This window comes from Pteropus medius, unplaced genomic scaffold (genome assembly GCF_902729225.1).
Source record: "Pteropus medius unplaced genomic scaffold, Ma_sr-lr_union100, whole genome shotgun sequence".
Lineage (NCBI taxonomy): Eukaryota > Metazoa > Chordata > Mammalia > Chiroptera > Pteropodidae > Pteropus > Pteropus medius.
Window position 1 is genome coordinate 2,245,065 of NW_024342467.1, and position 20,672 is coordinate 2,265,736.

The 20,672-nt window shown below is 30.5% G+C and overlaps 1 protein-coding gene across 10 annotated transcripts in view; it reads left to right on the plus strand.

The window, feature by feature from the left end:
- PHF14 (PHD finger protein 14) overlaps nucleotides 1-20,672 on the plus strand; it is a 171,195-nt gene that overhangs the window by 65,877 nt on the left and 84,646 nt on the right. For 8 of the 10 annotated variants that reach the window (XM_039862383.1, XM_039862391.1, XM_039862392.1 and 5 more), the window contains exons 15-16: nucleotides 2,956-3,006; nucleotides 3,125-3,246. In XM_039862383.1, the coding sequence (XP_039718317.1) occupies nucleotides 2,956-3,006; nucleotides 3,125-3,246 (173 nt within the window). Of the gene's footprint in view, nucleotides 1-2,955; nucleotides 3,007-3,124; nucleotides 3,247-3,833; nucleotides 3,962-5,127; nucleotides 5,151-20,672 lie in introns of those variants that run through there. The other 2 variants (XR_005652682.1, XM_039862393.1) reach the window with 2 other exon arrangements.

The following is a 20,672-nucleotide window of genomic DNA, read 5'->3' on the forward strand; positions in this document are numbered from 1 at the left end:
CCTCCCTTACATTTTCTTACTCATTCAGGGGGACCATGTTTAAGATAATTGATCTGTTATGATCATAGGCAATAATGAGTTGTCATGCTTACAGTTGCTGCTGCTTCATTAAAACTAGAAAGAAACAACTCTCAGCATGGTCTTGGTTGGAGGATTTGGTTGGAAGACTTGGTTGAAGAGATATGTTTGAATTAAATCCCCTTATTTTTTCCTTTGGAAATATTAATGGTGTGATAAATGATAAAGAAGCTTGCTATAATTTACTTTGGTAACGGATCATGTTAGTCATTATACCATATAGGGTAGCAAATTGGGTAGAATAGAGTTTAATTTGAGCTACTGAGGTGTCCTCTCCATTGGGTATAATTCTCTAATTTGTTTCAAAATGTAAGAATTCTCCATTTAGGTATTATGATGTTATAGTTTAAATATTTAAGTGAAAGCATTTGCTTTCTCATGATAATTTTGCTCAACTCCACTTGGGATTAAATTATTAACCTTGGCTTTGGCATGTAAGAAAAATAGCTGAATTAAGAGTTGAGATACCCGGGTTTGAGATTTGCCTCTGTTAGTTATTAGCTGTGTGATCATCAAGTTACTTCCCTAGATCACTTTTTCAAAACTCTAAGATGCTGTAATTTCATAATGCTTGTAACATAACAGCTTTTTCTGGCTAGATTATTTATGTTGCCTATATTTAGTTATTTAAAATTACTATAGGAAAATACCAATGATCACCATTTGGTAATAAATGCACTTAATTTAGAATGACCATTTTAGGTAATTATAAATATTTTCATTTTAAAAATAGCACTTTAATAAAATATATACATATTTATGAAAGAAGGAATTTATAAATATGGAGAAATGTAACTATGCCGTTGTGTGTTAGGGTTGCTCATTGCCATTATTACACCTTATGATACTACAGTATGGGTAGGAAAAACTTCCAGTTGATAGAGTTGTTCCAGATGCTGGAAGATTTAAAGTATTAATAGAAATGGTAAATAATTTGTGAACTTTTAAAATAATTGAAAACATGAATTTGGAACTTTCACATATATACTTCAAAGATTAATTAGATGATTCAAAACTAAATGATTCATTTGCTATTTTATTACCCAAAGGATGAGTTGAATGAAGAGAAATATGGGAATGTGTGAAGGCCTTTTGAGCATTCTGAGATGTTTATAGAACTAAAATGAGTAATTTGAATATTTTCCCTTGATGTTGGTTATTCTGATCACCTTTTTGAAATGCCCTATATACATAAATTATGTAAAATGAAAATAGCCTACTAGAGAAGGAAACAATAATTTACCCTCTTTGTCAGTTGTTTTATCATTTGTATTATCTAGCATAATCATTTAAAGAGTTTCAGTCTAACCACTTATTTATTTTATTAAAACAAATTTATTGAGCCTTTATGTAATACATACTGTATTAAGTTTTATTGGGTTTAGAAAGATGAGTATGACATGGTCCTTACCAGTTTTGGGATGAACTGTGTTGGGAGACAGAAATTGAAGGGTAAAGGTTAGGAACGTCGCAGAAGGGAAAGATGGGTATATAATGAGCTAGCCATAAAGTTTTAGTTAGAACTTAGATAGGTATTGTCAGTACTAAGGACTCTTCCATACTGATGTTCTCAAACTTTTAATACGTGTGTGACTTACTTGGGGATCTTGTTAAAAGGCAGATTCCAATTCAGTATGTTGTAGTGAGAATTAAGATTCTACATTTCTAACAAGTTCCTAAGGGATGCCAGTGCTTATGAGTGGATCCATGATTGACCTTTTGGAGAGCAAGGCTCAGTGCTGTCTTTGGAAGTAAGAATAGATGTAGGGTCTGCATTTAAAGACTTTTCTTGGATACAGTCTTACTTTTTCTTCCTAATTCCTTACACAATGTAGTTAAAACATACTAATTGGCATCACAAATGTAAATGAATACACAATCTATAGATTTACTTTTTTTGAATGATTAATTTAGTCAACTGTTGGTTATCTCAGGAAAGATTAAACAGCCTGCAATTAGCCATGGTAGTAAATGACAAGAGACTCTATATTGTGAAGTATTGAAATGACAGTAATTTAGGAAAAAGTTTATGTATTTATATTAGACAGCATTTCTGCTTAGAGTTTTTTGGTAACTACTCTAACCTGGGAATGTTCTTTGAGCTCAACACAGGAGTTTGTGGGTGTGGTGCCTCTTTTCTCTTACAGTCTTTAAAGAGCAGTGGTCTGTCTGCACATGGGATTATAGATCTACACAGGCTGTGCTATGTGGTTGGAGATTTTTAACATATTAGCTGCAAATACTTTTTGTATTTTGCACGTTCTTACTTTTAAGCATTTGGATGTTGTCTTTCAAATGGTAAATGTGTTCTGAAATATAGGATGTAAATTTTAACTAAGTTTAAAATAAGTCAATTATATCATGTTTTATTTTAACTAGGATTTGGGGACATCTGAGATCTTTTCCTTCCATTTTTTAAATGACCGTTAAAAATCGAATGTTTATGTTACACAAACATGTATGCGTTTATGCGCACACATTTAATAGATGTATGAATCCAGGTTTAGTATTTCAGCTGTAGAAATCATATACTATAAGTTAGGAAAATTTAAATGTTCTGCATAAATCATAATTGTGACATAATATGAAGTATTGAAAAAAACTCTTCAGACTTATTTTTCCTATAAGACACTTGTGCTATTTAAAAGTAAAGTGCTATAAAGTGTATTTATCATGTTTTTATTTACTGTTCATAAATTACAACAAAGTGCAATAGAGCAATATAACATTAATTAGAAATACTAAGTCAACAAGTGTTTAACTTAAGCATTAATATTTAACAGAGAAATTTTATTTTTATTATTAATTAAACATTAGATATTTTTGTGGATTTTTTTTTTTGTTTCTTTTCTCTTTTCTTTTCTTTTTTTTTTTTAGAGAACCAGAGGACGAAAACGGAGCTTCATTCCTGATGAAGAAAAACATGAGGTTGGACTAAGTTAAGCATTCTTTTACGTAGTCTAAACTTTCTTACTCAAAATTATTTCAGTTTTCTTCATATCCTGCTTTTGTTTTATGTTTTGTTTTGTCCTCACTGGTATGGCAGGAAAGAGTTCCTAGAGAGAGAAGACAAAGGCAGTCTGTGTTACAAAAGAAGCCCAAGGCTGAAGATTTACGAACTGAATGTGCAACTTGCAAGGGAACTGGAGACAATGAAAATCTTGTCAGGTAAGTTGGATGCTGAGACCTCGTCTTTAGGGGATTAAGGTTCCTTTTCATGATTTTCTTATCACAGATATATGGGGGGAAAAAATCACAGTATAGGACCTTTCCTAAAATCTAATTTAGTGGAAATAGTACTTACAAAGCAAATTTTATCCACTTATTAACCTGCCATATGTAGTTATTCTTTGGATTTAGATGTAATATTCTGGATTTTGAACATAAGAGAATTTTTCTTTTTGACGAGGGAAGTTGACAATATTCTATACTGTATAGAGGATGCAAAAACAATTTGATTCAAACACTTTGTATTAGGATTATTAGGTTTTATATCATAAAACAATAAAATTACCAGCATGTTATCTGTTATAAAAGTTGAAGTTTATTAACAGTAATGATAAGATATACTTTTATTGACCTGAGTTTTATTAGCAGTTCCTTACCGTTTATCAAAACAAATGTGTTAAATGCTTCTCTCTTATGAAATAAAGAAAGGTGAAAAGATGGCCTAGATAGATTTTGTTTTTTGTTTTTTGTTTTTTGTTTTGTTCTTTGTTTCTTTGTTTTGTTTTGGTACTTTTTGTTTTTTTTAGCAGACATAATGCTAATCAGGAATCTCAGCTGACGTTGCACAGTGGCTATTCCTGATGGTCCAGACACTGCCAATTTTAGCCATTTGCCTCTTTTGCTGAGATGAAGAAATTGCTCAAAGCCCATCTGGGTGAGATGGAGGAGTGGGTGGGTGAACAAAGGAGACCATATTTAAAAGAGGTATCACTCTTTCAAAGGATAGTGACACAATCTTTTAGTATGTTAAGAGAACCCTTTCTGATGTCTCTCAAAATTTTTCTTTTGATAAACCCCTATTAAATTAACTGAGGGCACAGAAATCTAATGTTTCAAAAACAAGAAATCAATAAAACATATATTAGTAATGTTATAGTTTTTAAAATATTTGCTTCCAAAATGATATCATTTGTCATTAAAATATTATCTCTATTTGTTTTAATTCCTCAAATAAAGGCATGCAGTTTTAAATTTTGTGAGTTTTTTATACTATCATTGAAAAAGATGAGAAAATTAAAATTCCAGTGAAGAAATATGAAGTGCTTCAACAAAGTTAAGAAAGGCTATAACATTTGGCCATTGTTTTCTGAATGCCATGAGAGCACACGTAGAGGTTAAACTCACTTAAATTTAGGATAAAGTAGTTCTAATATCAAGAGATACACATAAATAATTCTGACCACAATATAATTTTCCGATTTATGTAAAAAAAAAAAAAAATCCCAAGCATAAGCATACCATAATGGAGTACATAAAACAACAAAAGAAGAAAAATTAATAAACAAAAGATAAATAAAACATAAAAATAATCTAATATAGTGGACAAAAATTTATTCTAGAGGAAATTTCCTTGGGGTTGATGGTGGCAATGTTGGACATGATCAATTTGAAACAAAAGTTAAAAACTTAGCTGGTTATCCTCTTTTTAATTATTTGAACCTATGGAAATATCTACCCTCTTATTTATTATTGTTTAATATAGTAGAGTGATTCAGGCCTTTTTGCTATTACAACTATACATTTTCACTGTATTTTTATTTATATGGTTTTGTTTTTGAAAAAACCCAGGAAATAAATACAATTATTATTTTAAAAACTACTTTATAATAAGAGCATCTTCAATATATCATAATTTAGTTGTCTTAAAATATTAGGTACTATCTTTCTTTAATCGTTGACAAGAGTTTTGAATATTAGTCTTTCCTCTCACTTATTAGTTTCTGTTACAAATTTTCGTTCCTAATTGCATTATTATAACATGCCAGTGTCTGGAATTTTGTGAAAGTCTTCTGGAAGGTAAAGATATTTTTGTTACTTTAGAAATGGTGGATATACAAAGTCTTCTTCCTTGGTTTTGCCTTATTAAGAAGATAACATCACAGATTTTCAGCCAAGGTTTTAAAGAGGTAATGAAGAGGGACTTAAATGTTTTATAAATACTATATATTAATGTTTTTGAGGACAAAATAAGCTGGATATAAAGCAATGCCGTAAAATGTTTTATAGTTGTAATGTGATTGTTTTGTAAAAAAAATACATTCAGTTTAAGCACTATTGCTCTTGGGTTAAAGAATTTTATGTAGAATTTAATGTGTTTAAAAAGGTAATCTTATAAGCTAATATCTGCCATTTCCTTTAACATCACTTTTATTTTGTAATTGGCACCATCATTATTTGCAAATCTCTTAAAAAGTCCACACTTTTATGATTAAGTTGCATCTTCAATATTATGTACACATGCAGTTCTTTTAATTTTAACTTTAATTTTAAGACATTTTAAATTGGACTTTATTTTTTCTAAAGATATATTTCACTGCTTGGTCAGAGATACAGTTGGCTTATTATATTTGTCTATTGGGTTCTCTTATAAGATTAAATTTCTTGGTTTTGTATTTGAAAAAACCCATTATTTAATTAATCTTTTATTGAATATATATTTTCTTAGGTTTCTTTGAACAAATGTACATGACTTACTAGAACCTGCTGTTTAGCAGCTGTGATTTTGAAACCACACTTCTCTATGTAATTCAGGCTATATAAAAAATTACTTCTTTGTTAGTTATTTGTATATATGTTTATGTGAATTTACATGTATAATTTTTTAATATCGTTGGGAAATTGTGTTCAATTTGTCAGTTAACTATAATAGGTTCCAACTGTTGTTTTCTGTTTTGCCTCAAGTTTTTCTCAGGTCTTTGGCAAACAATTTAGTATTTCTATGTTTCAGTTATTCCCTTTATTATACATGATTGAAATCATATTGTGTTCCATTAGGGATTTGAGTGATAGTAAATTCTTTCTGTATAAAATAGTAAGGAAGTGATATTGCTTATTAATACAAAGGACACATATGTGGGCTCTGAAATGAGGGTTCCAATGGTAAATATGTTTCATTAATAATAAATGTTTATTTTTTTTTTTACCTTTCAGAGAATGTGCATGTCCTATTTTTGTATATAATTATTTCTAGAAATTGAATTTGTTGAAACTTGTTCTCTAAAATGATTAGACTGAACTATTTTCATTAGACATGGGAAATATGAAAATTATCAAGTTCTTAAAGAGAAAGATGTTTTACAGTATCTTAAAGACTTTATAAAAATAGTGCTTCCTTTTTTGCCATCTACTTTTTAAATTTAATTAAAAATTACCAGGGAAGTTTCCAATTAAAAATATATTTCTTTATGTTATTTAGTGCAATTAAATGCTAAAGACCAAATTAACTCTGTCTTGAAATTGTAAGGTTTTTTAAGGTATTTATCTTTTTGTAATGGATTTTCTTTGTTGGAAGTTTTTATGGGCCCACTTAGTGATATCTTATTTGTTCTTATTTCCACAGTTCTGGTACATAATACTACTCAACATATGCTTGCTAACGATTGATTATGCCATATAAGTAATGACTGTTTAATCTTTGCTTTTAATATAATTTATTTCTAGAAAAAATTGGTCACTAAAGATAAGCATTTGATGAAGATGTTTAACAAGCTCAGTAAAAGAGGATTGTTTTTATTGTCACTAAGGAATAGTAGATGATTTTTTTCTGTGTATTAAGTAAGGAAACAGGAACCATAGATTTCAGGTGAGTTAGTTGATGCTTCGATGTAAAATAGAAATGAGGTGCTTCCTCTCCTTGAACGGACTTGATTTTCAAAAGATATATTTTTAGGGATAGGTGGGCCTTTATTTTCTCTAAGTCTTTATCAGGCTATCAAATTAGGAATAAGACCAAAGCTTTAGACCTCAAAGTTTTAGACCTCAAATTTTATCTTAACTATGTAAACTCAGTGTGATACATTTTCTTACTTAATGGGGGATAGGAGAGAGAAAAGAGTTCTTCTAAAACTAGGAACCTTAGCATCTTTAATTTTATTTTCTATTGTAGCCATTACTCAGAAGCATTGAGGGTAAGAAGTGATCTGTGAAGCTATTTCTGTTTTGTAGCTAAATTCAAACTATAAAATGCTTGCTATGTTCTCCTCCTTATTTGAGTATATGGCAAATACTACAGGTATTGAACCATTTTGGTTACAAGAACTGGATGTCTGGTCTCTTAAGAATGTTTTAGCTTTTTTATTTATTTCACATTTTAAACATCTGGATTGTGAGTGGTTCCCCCCAAAACTAAATTTGATTGTATCAGTTTTTAGAAGCACCAGCAAGAATTCATATTTATCAAATTTTTATTTCAAATATTAGTATCTTCACTTATTCAGATTTTTAATTACTTTTTCTATTCTAACATGTATGGAGGCTTCTAGATTTTCCGGATCATCTTAAAGGGATATTTTCTCCCAGAGATTTGATAGATTAAAAGAGTAAAACTAAGATTAGTTGTAATTTTAGTTATTATATTCTTAGATTGTCAGATCACTTAAAATGGTTTTAAATTACTTAAAAAAGTGAAACCTAATTTTATCTCTTTTAAGAACAGTTAAGATTGCAGTTGATAGATTTCTCAAAACATAGAATGAGTTTTTAATTTTAATTATATACTTGCTAGTTTATTGTTTCTTATGCAGTTTATCACATAATAATTACTCTTAATTAAATTTTTATATTAATATAGGAATATGATTGTAAAGTGATGGTACAAATATGTGTATTATTTGGATACTTATAAAGTAAAACAGAAACAAATATGTTTTAAAGTGATTTATGTCTTCTAATAAATTTTAATGTATTAAAAACAGACATTTTCTGCACAAAGGCATTTCTGGATAAACTTCTATTTCTATTCTTTACCTCTACCAGCAATTTCAAGGATAGTTTTCAGGAGTTTTTGTTTGTTTGTTTGTTTGTTTTAGTTTTGTCTTATATTCCTGTGTCAGTGATTAATATAGTGTAATAACTATATTCTAAAGGATTGTTTCCAAAGCTTGGATTTCTAATTTTCTTTCCGTTATATGTAGAAAAGTGTATCCCCTCATGTCACCCTGATAGCCTTTGTGATATAACTCTTTAAGTTTGACTGCTTTTATATCTGATATATGTTTAACTTGACTTTTCTCTCTTGTAAGTGTAACCGTATTAAAGGCATGGTCTCTTTTACTTATCCGTGTATGGCTCCATGTTGTTGCTCCAAGTCACTGAACAAATAGCTGATTAGTGACTCACATACTTCATAGAAAGAAGCATTAAGGAATCATTGGCAGGATATTAAATCTTCTTAATTTTTATGTTAGATTTAATATAAAAGGCAAAGATAAAATAGCATATCAGTTGTCTCAGAAGACATGTAGACTTCCTGTACCTCTTAGCCTCAAGAAATATGCTGCTTTACTCTTTTAATAGAGTTCACATCAAAAAGGAAGAAAAGTCTGGAATTCTAAACCCAAATTGATGAAGCATTAGAAATTATTTGAAAATTTGAACAATATAATTGTGACCTCTTTGAACCTTTTCCTTAGGTTTTTTTAATTCTATATTTATACATTTACTTTATATTTTAAATAACTTTTATAGAGACAGCTGCTTTTTAAGGAAATTTTGTTATGACTGCCAAACAATATCATTTAAACTTAAGTAAAATTAAAATTCAAAAAAATTAGGAACAGATGTTTCTGCCACATTTTGGAGTATTTAACATAATTATATCTCTTTTGAAAAAAAATCATAAATTTATATTTTGTTTAGCAGATTACTTTTTGATATTTTTAAAAGAGTAATTACCTTAAAAGGCCTCCTTTAGTTTTGAAAGCTTAATTTATTATTTTTGAAACACTGGTCATTTTCATTGTATTAAGTCTTAAAAAGCTACTTAATTGAATCAGCTTAATACCAGAAATAAAACTATATAAGAATGCCAATATTTAAAATGTTCACAATGCTAGAATGTGTAAGGAAATCAGCCTGGGTATCGATTAACAAAGATATTTTTTCCCTTTTTTATAAAGAAAAGTAGAGGAAAAAGCAAATACTACAATGATTTAAAGTTTAATAATATATCTTCCTTACTGATAATATTTTAAAAAATATTTTGATGTAATGTAATCTTAATAATTTGGATGTAAACAGCAAAAAATTAAAAGTCAAGTAAAAAAATGGTTGTACCTAAATAGAAACTAAATCATATGTACTTTGTTTCAATGTTTTTAAATCCAGACTTTGTGAACTACATAGAGTAACAATTCAACTAACTTCCCTAACGTAAATTTCGAAAGTAATGATGAAATGATGAAACAAACTTAAACAATTTCATGGAAATACTATTTTCGTTTATTAAAATTTATTTATAAATTGCTTTGTTCAGTAGTTCTTTAACATTTAGGTTTTCAGAACAATATATTTACCTATTTGTTCAAGCTCAGAATATATAGGAGGTAGTTTCAGGTTTGCCAACCCAAACCACTGCAAAAAATAAATCTACCTAAATTCAAGAGTTTGTGTGTGTGTGGTAAAAGTTACATACAATGATATGCATACATGTTAAGTAAAAAAAAATTTATGAATTTTAACAAAAGCATGGACTCACATAACTCCCATTTCTATTAAGGTACAGAACATTTTCATCACCCCCCAAAAGCTATGCCCTTTCCCAGTCAGTCCTTCTCGAAGGCAACCACTTTTTTATATTTTTCACTATGTTAGTTTTGCCTCTTATAGAATTTCACATACGTGGCATTTTAATGGGCGTTGAGGGAATCCCACTGTGGTTCTAATTTGCATTACCCTGATGTATAATGATGTCCAGCATATTTTCATGCACTCACTGGCTACTTGTCTTCTTTCTTTGTGAACTAATTATTTTGCTTATTTTTTTAAAAAAATTCAGGTTTTATGTTTAGTATTGAATTGTAGGAGTCTTTACTATATTCTGGATGAATCCTTTTTACAGATATATCCAGGCTTTGTTTTTCAGTTGTATATTCCTTATCTTTGGCCTGCCTATTTGTTTTTCTTCATGGTGTCATTTAAAGAGTAGAAGATACTAATTTTGTAGAAGTCCAATTTAGCAACATTTTCTTTTATGATAATTGCTCCTATTTTCCATCTAAGAATTCTTTTTCTAGGTCCAGGTCACAGAGATTATATCCTTTTGTTTTCTTATAGAAGCTTTGTAATTTTAACTTAAATTGAGATATGGGATCCATCTGATATTAATTTTTGTTTACTGTGTGAGATAGAGTTAAGGAAGTTTTATTATCCCATGTGGGTTTCTAGTTTTTCAGAACCGTTGGTTGAAATGCTTGCCTTACCACATTAAGCTGCTTTAGTGGCCCTGTTAAACATCAATTGACTTTTTGAATGTGGATCTATTTCTAGACTTTGAATTCTGTCCCATTAAGCTCCGTATTTATTCTGTGTCAGTACCAATTGCTTTGGCTGTTGAAGCCTTGTATATAGTAAGCTCTTTTGTTATTCCAGATCCTTTGCATTTGCATAAGTGTCAGAAACAGTTTGTTCATTTTTATTAAAAAAAAAAAAGAGAGAGAGAGAAAGCCTGGATATGACACCAAAAAAGAAAAAGCACAAACAGATACAAGAAAAATAGATAAGTTTATTTCATTCAAAATTAAAAAGTTTTGTGTAACAAAGGACACTATCAGCAGAGTGAAAAAGTAACCCACAAAATAGAAAATATTTGCAAATCATATCTCTGATAAGGGGTTATTCAGAGTATATGAAGAACTACAACTCATCAACAATAAAAAAAAAACCTGATTAAAAATGAATAAAGGACTTGAATAGACATTTCTCCAAAGAAGATACAGACTGCCAATAAGCACATGAAAAGATGTTTATCACTAATCATTAGGGAAATTCAAAACCACAATGAGATATTATTTCAAACCTATTAGAGTGGCTATTAGAAAACAAAATTGAAAAACAAGAACAAAAATTTAGAAAATATCAAATATCGGTGAGGATGTGGATGAACTGGAACTTTGTGCACTGTCAGTAGGAATGTAAAATGGTGTATCCACTATGGAAAACAATATAGTGATTCCTCAAAAAATTAAAATTAGAATTGTCATATCCAGCAATTCCACTTCCAGCCAAAAGGTGGAAGCAAGCCATTCATTGATGGATGAATAGATACACAAAATGTGATATATATGTACAGCCTTAAAAAGGGCAGAAATTCTGACACATGCTATGACATGGATGAACCTTGAAGACCTTATGCTGAGTGAAATAAGCCAGTCAGAGAAGGACAAATATTATATGATTCTACCTAATAAGAGGGAATTAGAATGGTCACATTCGTAGAGACAGAAAATAGAATGGTGGTTGCCAGGGGCAGGATGACAGGGTAGTTTGTGTTTAACAGATGCAGATTTTCCGTTGGGGAAAAAATGAAAACATTCTAGAGGTGGATGGTGATTGTTGTACAACAGTGTGAATGTACTTAATGTCTCCAAACAGCACACTTAAAATGGTTAAAATGATAAATTTTATGTTAGATGTATTTAACTATAATTTCTTTTAAAAGAGAAAAAAAAAAGCCTACTGATTAGCTTTGTGTTGAATACATGGAAAAATTTGGAGAGAATTAACGTTAACATCTTATTGTCTTCTAATCCACAAATTTGGTATGTCTCTACATTTATTCATATATTTTTTATTTTTTCCTCATCAATGTTTTAGTAGTTTTCACTGTAGAAGTCTTACATATATATTATTAAATGTATTCCAAAGTATTTAATGTTTTTTGATGCTATTGTATAGGAAAAAATTTAATATAATTTTTAATTATTTATGCAAGTGTTTGAGAGCTACAAACCAAATAGAAAGTTACAGTCAAACTTATTTATTGTAGTAGCATAAGCAAGAAGCCAAACAGGAATGTTGCTGGCTTCCCAAGTGTTCAATTTTTCCCCACTAAATATTACTGGATAAGAGTCAAATGAATCACTGCAGGCGTGGGAAGGGGTGAGGCATTAATGTCTCTGTTGACTGAGCCCTGAACAAAAGGCTCTAGCTATTTTATGGACCCAGGGGCTGGGGTGAGGAGCTGGAGGGCTAGGAAAGAGAAAAGTACTGAGTCAGTGAATAAGTGTCTTTAAGACCCTTCAACAAGGAGATTTTGGTGGAGATGTGGGAGCAGTGTTTTAGTCTAGCTCTTCCTTTCTACGTAAGGAGGCCTCAGAATTGCACCAACCTTGCAACCCTGGAATAAACCCCTCCTGGTCATGAGGAGTTGTTTCTCTTATGTATTTTTCGAATTCATTTGCTAGTATTTTGATAAGGGTTTTGTATCTCTATTCATGAAAGTATTGTTCTGTTAATTTTTTTTCTTATAAAGTATCAGGTTTTGTTATTAGATTATACTGGCCTTCTAAAAAGGCCTTGGAAAGTGTTCCCCCTCTCTCTTTTTTTTTTTTTTTTTTAAGCTTTTGTTTAAGATTAATATTATTTCTTTGTCCAATTTTCATTGAATTCCTCAATGAACCTATGTGGACCAGAGTTTCCTTTGTTGGAAGGTTAATAATTCAATTTTTAAAATAGATATAGAGCTATGGAATTTTTTTTTTGTCTTGTGTTAGTTTGGGTAAGGTGTGTTTTTCAAGAAATTTATTCGTTTCATCTCAGTTGTCAGTCTCATCTTTATTTGTGCTTATCCTTTGAATGCACTACAATATTTGTTTATGACTTTCTATTATAATATTTGGATCATATTCTCTACTCCTAAGATTAGGTTAATATTACTTTTTTTGTCTGTTCTTCCTGACCAATATAACCTATAATGATGTTTTTCTTGCTTTGATGGCCTTTGTGACCTATATAAAGTCCTACATCATGCTGTCATCCACTTGCTTGGAAATCATCTGTGAATTGTTTTTACTTTTTCCACTAAATACGGGCAGATACTTGGTCCATTTTTTCATGATGGTTCTCATAGTCTAATACAATATGGCACAGGCAGTAAATTCAAAATAAATTACTTACTAATGCATTGCTAGATCCATACACATTTGCAGCTTTATACAACTGTTTATAATCTGAGGGCAAGGACATTTCTTTAAATAGTTCCTGATTGTTTTGTTTTACTTTTTTTAATTTAAACATTTTTAATTTTAAAAACGAACTAAAAATAGTATATACATGTTGCAGTCAGGCAAACAAAAAAGAGTAAGTAAGTAATGGCTTTTGATTGAGGATTTCTTCATTGAGAGTTTGGAGATCTCAGCTAGTCCAAACTTTTCATTTGGCAAGTCACTTAATCTCTGTAGATCTCAGTTTTCTTATTTGAGGAGACGACCTTAGTCTATATCATCTTTGATGTCCTATGCACTAGCTCTGATATTCAAAGATTATGTGATATTCCAAGTTCCCAAATCCGTTCTGCCCATTTGTTAACATTCCATCGCAGGCTTTTCTGTAAACATACTCAGTAGAATCTCTTTCTAGGTTACTCAAGTAGAAAATGATTATTATTATTATCTTTTTGATTCGGTCTCTTAAAGCGGAAGCAGTTTTCTCGCTGCCCTGTCATTTAGCTAAACAAAAATGGAAAATAAGTGAAACACCTACTTCCTTTGATAAATAGCAAATATTTCTTTTTAAAAAATAACTATATTGAGATCTAATTTTCATACCATAAAACTTCAAAAATTATAAGTGTAGAACATAATGATTTTTAATAAATTTTTAGAGTTGTTCAGCCATCCAATTTTAGAGTATTTCCATCCCCTCAAAAAGTGCTGTGCCTGTTTATTGTCAGTCCTAGCTCCCACCCTCAGCCCCAGGCTGTCGTCACTGGTTCCTCATAGTCTATTCCTTTCCTGACCTACTTTTGTTTTTCATCTTAATATTATTATTGTATATGTTTCTGGTGATATATATATTAGATGGTTTTCAAAAATTTTTTAACACATTAAAGGCAACAGAGATTCTTTGCTTGAACAAGCTTTAGCCAGGTTCCTGAACATTCTAGGCTCATTCATCTGTAAAAGCCAGTTTTAGCATGAACCCTGCTAGGTCAGTTTAACCAGAACCCCCGACCCTTAATATCTCAACACCCTAGATATTTGATCAGGTTCCTCATCTACTACCTTTCCCCAGGTGATGTCTGATCACCCTGGCCTGTCTTCAGCAAGAATTGTTAGATCAGTTTACTCAGAACTCCCTTACCTCTGATGATTTCTCTTAGTAATTTTCTGTCCACTGATTCCCACCCTGTTCTTTGGCTATAAATTCCCACTTGCCAAAGCTGTACTCAAAGTTGAGCCCAGCTTCTCTCCTCGGCTGTAAAAATCCCACTGTAGCAGTCCCTTTAGCTATCATGATAGTCCTGAATAAATGCTGCCTTACCATTTTTAGCAAGTGTCATTGGATATTTTTTTCTTTAAAAAGGAACTTCTAATTAAACTAACTGAACTCAGTCTTGAAATGTGAAAAACATCCCATTTTATTTCTTAGTCAACTCAATATTTTTAACATTGGATATTAAAAAAAAGAGGCCTGCTAACTTAATGCGAAAAGCCTAAATTTTATTAAATTTTAAAGTCCTTTTGCATTTTTGGAGACACATGTATAATGAATGATTCTAAATGAAGATTTATACCTACTCATTTAGGTTTGAAACCTGTTTCTGTTATTTGTAAACTCTGCCTTTATGTCCCCTGTGGCTTAGTTTTCTTATCTGTAAAATAGCAATAATCAATAGTACCTACGCCATACTTTGTTGGAGGATTAAATGAGATAAATACAATTAAAGGGCTTGGTACTGTAGTTAGGGAAATATAAATGCTCATACATGCGAACAACAGCTGTAATACAACACTTACTATATAGCAGGCACCTCATATTCATATTAAATCATTTAATCCTTACAACTACACTATGAGCTAAGCAGTATTATTATCTCCATTGAATTGAGGAAACTCAGGCATAGAGAGCTTAAATAACTTCCCAAAATTAACAGAGCTAGAAAGTGGTGGAACTGGTACCTAAATCTAGGCAGTCCAGCTCCAGATCCTATGCTCTTAATACTGTACAGTGTCAGCATAATTTACATTTTAGCTGCCTGGCTTGCCTTTAGTAAATGTATTTGTTGTAGGCTAAATGATGACATCCCTTTCAAGATTATATCTGATGGTTTTTTTTTTTCACTATTTTATGGGGTTTTCAAGATTGTACATGCTATATAGTATTGAGACTTCACTGCTATAATCTTTATTCTTCTCTCCATGCTATTTGATTTTCTTGGACTTTAAAAGGATTTATTAAAATGTACTACTTTTCCTTTTTAACTTTAGACGTTATCAAATTATTTATATTTAATATTGAATGAGGAGCATAGCACTAATAATAGATGTGACTTTTGTAGATGTTATGTCTGGGATATTTGTTTTTAAGGAAATAACTTTGCCCTTTTTGAGAAATAAGATTATTTTTTCAGTTAATTTTAAGATATGTTAATGTCTAAGGGGTATATGAATATATTATGTTTATGTTGTCTTTATGTTGTATGTACATATTAAAATGGTATATATGAGCATATTTAATTCACATATAATATATACATTTAATATACAAATATATTAATTGAAGTTGCTGTTTGTGAAAATCTGTGATGCTATCTATATTTTTTACTTTTTTGGTCATTAGTAATTTAAATTGTGATCATCTATTTATTAAATGCTTTTGTAGTCCCTATGTCTTGCTTGAAGAACAACACACATCATTGCTGTAATTGTAGATTGAAGAAATCTCTGAATATACAGGCAGAATAATGTGAAATTTTAGAGAGGTGAGTATTTGTTTTAATCATCAGCTGTGCAAAAAAAAAAAAAAAAAAAACGCAAGGTCACAAGCACATATATTTACATTTTGTGAATTAAATTTGGAGATCATATAACTCACTTATAGTCAGCCTCTAGATTACCTGTGATCTGATGGGTTTTGTTTTGTTTTTGTTTTTTTAAGAGGAGAGGTATAAATGAGTAGAACAGTACAAAATAATAAAGAATTGCAGTCCTTTGAAATTTAGTTAGCTTAGAAAATGATAACATTGTCATTTTAGAATTTTTATAAAATAAGTGTCAATTTGTTTCTTAGTTGAGAAGTTTTGTGTCAAGTCAATTTTTCTTCAGCATACATGTAAATGAGAGTTAAATCTCAGAAGTACATAACCTCAGAATTACATAACCTTAGGGTAGTCTTTTTCGGGTATTGTGTGTGTGTGTGTGTGTGTGTGTATTTTAGTTAACACTGGTATTTGAACAGAAATGTTTCACATTTCTATTTTGTGATTACGGATAGAGAGGAGAATCTATCAACTCTCATTTTTTCCCTCCTTTCACCTATTCACTCATTCCGTAGGTGTGGTATATGTCATTAGTATAACTTTAATTTTCCTCTTAGTTTTGTTGACGTATATGGATAGGTTGTTAATTAGGAAAACCATGGTGATAATTTTCTTGCTTACTAAGGGACAGTCTCTCTCTCTCTCTCTCTTTCTCTATCTCTCTCCCCCCCCACCCCCCTCACTTTGGGCAATGGTGGTACATTTAATATTTTGAAAACTTAATAACTAACCAAGATTAATGGTGGGGAGGGCATAGGGCTGAAATTGAGAGGCTGGAATTTTAGGTAAGGCTTTGCCAGCAAGAGGCTGTGTCACCATGAGGAATGCAGATAACTTTTCTGGGAAGCAGTTATTTCATTCATAAAATGAGCAATGTATTAGATTGATTTGAAGATCCTCTTTAATATTTACATTCTATGATTTTATAATATAGGAATAAAGAAGGGAAAGAAATTTGAAATGAAAAACATCTAGGTTTTTCATTGAATAATTTACAGCATAAACCTTCCACACTTTTAATTGTGCATTTAGCCCATAATATTTTTCGAATTTCCATTTCAGTTCCATATTTTATAGATCATAGCCTACAAAAATATGTGAGTTAATTGTAAGGCAGCTACTTTTCATTTTTATTAATTGAGATGTAGGTTTATAAGGAATGGTTTATGGTAGAAATTTTTTTCTTTTAATCTGAAAAGTTTTGTTTTCTCCTTAATTCTGTAAAGTAAAATGTTATAGATTGAGCTTTTAAATAAGGTAAAATATATTTGTAGATAATAATTACATGTGATCTGGGTAAGTATAGCATTTCTTATACATGTTCTCATTTTATAGTTCCTGATTGTTTTGCATATATACTATATGGTTTCTTTTCATTTTAATTCTTAAGATTTTTTCTTTTAATTCTTTATTTATTTTAATCTGTTTTTGTGAAACAGTTTCAAGGAGCAATTACATTTATGCTGGAATGAATGAAGATTACTAATTTTTAAATTTGCTCTTCCTATTACAATGTACTTAATAGGACTTAAAGCTAAATATCATATGCCTATATATAGCTCCCATTTAAAAGGAGTTTCTTTTAATTCTGGTCTCACTTTCTAGACTGACCTCATGTATTATTAAGAAAATACATAATCAGGAATTAGACTGACATTGTGAGATAACTTAGTAGCTGACTTTTACCATTACACATAAACAGCACACTTATTCTAAATCACAGTATCACTTTCAGCCAGATAACCACTAAAATCACTGCACTGTGGTTTCCTGAAAATGCCATAATCCTTCAAATGCCACATTAAACCAAGAAAGAAAACCATCAGTAGTGCCTGCACAGTTCTGTAGAAGAATGAGCCATGAACCAAGTGAAAAGATGTTCAGGAAGAACAGTAACCTTTTCCTTGATGTGTGCATTTCCCATTACATTTTTGACACAAAATGTTGCAAAATGATTTAACGTTGGCATTTTGTTTTGCTGACTCCTTTTTTTTTTTTCATTAAGAAGAAACCAAAGTTAGGATAGGAATGTAGGGAAGAGTGACCAAGCACTGAATTCTATTATAGGAATTCAAAGTGAATAAAAATGTTTTAGGAACATGGCCTTTTCCCTTTTACATTGTATGTTAACCGTGATATACAAATCATTTAGTTCTAGTGTATCTTCACAACGATGTTATTTGCTCTTTAAAGTTAATGTTTTTCTCTGCTGTCATCCTCCTCTTCTTTTTTCCTCCTAGTAACCTTGATCATAAATGACATATCAATAAATCAGGAAAGCTTTGTTTATTAATTACATAGACAGCATCAATTACATATAACCCAGAAAGTGTCCTGCTTTCTGTTGTCACTTTGAATGTATGTTACTAGAACTGATTATACAAGAAAACAAAGTATGAATAGGCTTCAGGATCTGAAAGATCAATGTTTGTTAAATTTGACAGGATACATTTCTATTGGAAATGAAGTTATAAAGTTATCCCACATAAAACTAGTACAAAACTTATTTACGCCTATGAAAACATGCGGAGCAAGAGAAAGTAACTTGCCAAAATACAGTTTGTAAGACTTTTGTTTGCAGTATTGGATTTTCACTTTTTGTATTGATATGCAGTGCCTGAGTATAGGCTCAGTCACACAATTATTTTAAAAAGAAAACAAAAATACTTAAGAATTTATTTGATACACACATACTTCTTAGTATCTCACTTAAAAATGCATTGGATAGTGTTTGACTAAATACTACTTCTGTTCCTTGCCACCCCCGGTATTATAAGAATATTCATAAAAGGTGCAATTACAATTAAAGGAATGGAAATTTAACTTGGAATTTCTCAGTCAGTTGTTTCTTTTTACCCACTAACTTTTTCAGTAGGAAACTATGTCACTCTTTAGGAACTCTGTAAATGTAGATTAGATTTCGTTTCCTAATAAAAGTTAACTCTGCTGCTTTTTCTTTCAAATGTTACAAAATGGAAGGATTTACTTTGAGTTCAATAATTCTTTATCTTCATTTTATCTTGTTTAATTTTTTGCAAAAAAAACTGTTATCCAGATCAAAAGAACTGTTAAGGATAATATGCAGTATGGATATATATCCCCATGCTTTCAACTAAAAATGACTTAAGGGCTTTGTTAGTGATATAATTAAAGTATACCTGCTGAGCTAGTTCGTTTGTTCCTTCCTTCCTTCCTTCCTTCCTTCTTTCCTTCCTTTCCTTCCTTTCCTTCCTTTTCTTCCTTTCCTTCCCCCCAAACTCCCTAGTCAGTCTACTCATTCACTTACATCATCTGGTCATCATCATGACCAGAAAGCCACAGAAGTCTGTTATACAGAAATAATGTTTTCCTAAGAATTTCACATAGTAGGAACTCTCAGTATAGGTTTACCCAGTAAGAATTGTAAAAAAGGAGTAGTAGCCAGTAAAACCAATGGGGCTGCAAAAGAATGGGTAGGTTTAAGTAAGTAGGGAAGAATGGAGGAAGGCATTTTCCAGAAGAGAAGAGAGCTAGCTGTATGTGCATAGCCAGGAAGATGGGATGTTCTTTTATGGCAATAAGTAGATTGAATCAGAAGTCGGTGGAAAATTAATTGATGTAAAACAGAACAATTTGTGGTTGTTTGTTTGAACTGTAAAATTACATAAGATGTAAAAATATATTTTATAACTTGCTATTTTACAACTATTACTATTTGTTAAAAATGTAGTTAAAAATAAGTTACACAACTTAAACTTCAGAATGTTCACAAAGAAAATAAATTCACACATGCACATATATTCTGGCAAAAATAAACCATTAGTAAAATGGTTTGGCATATACAGATAATCTTTAATTTTATAGATAATTAATGGTGTACTGGGTTAGAACACATTTATTAACTTATCAGATTGATTTTTTTAAATACCAAAGCAATATATGTTGTTTATAATAATTTATAAATGACAAAGGTATAAAGAAATGTTCTTCTCTCCCTACTTACTTACTCTAAATCCTGACCCTCTAAGATAACAGAAATTGCAGTTTAGTGTATAATCATACATGCTTCTATGTGCAAACAAAATATTCAGGGCCTATTGGCCTCCTCTCTGTCTTTCTCTCCCTATCCATTTTATTATAGGTTTTACTTAAAACCTTGTTTTTCCAACTTGAGAACACATAATGGACTTTTTTTTTTTCAATATAGAACTAAACCAGTCTTTTAAATAGCTGCAAAGTATATCATATTGTGTATGTATCATGATTTATTGTAGTACTTCCCTATTGATGGAAATTCATTTTTTTTGTTTGATATCTATCTCAAAATGAGTTTGCTAAGAAAAAATATATGTTTTACATTTCATTAATAGATACTGTTATTTTATTTTTCAATAGACACTAATGTGTGAGAATGCCATGGCACAGATATTTGACAATCTAGTGGATAGAAATCGGCATTTTGATTGTATTCTGTGACTATCTATGAGGTTGGATATTTGAACATATATTGATGCACCACTGGATTTTCTTTCCATATCCTCTACTTCTATTTATATTGAGGTGCTTCTCCTTTTTTTAAAAAAATGAGTTTATCACGTCTTTGTGTAAGTTGTGAATATTTTCTTTCAGG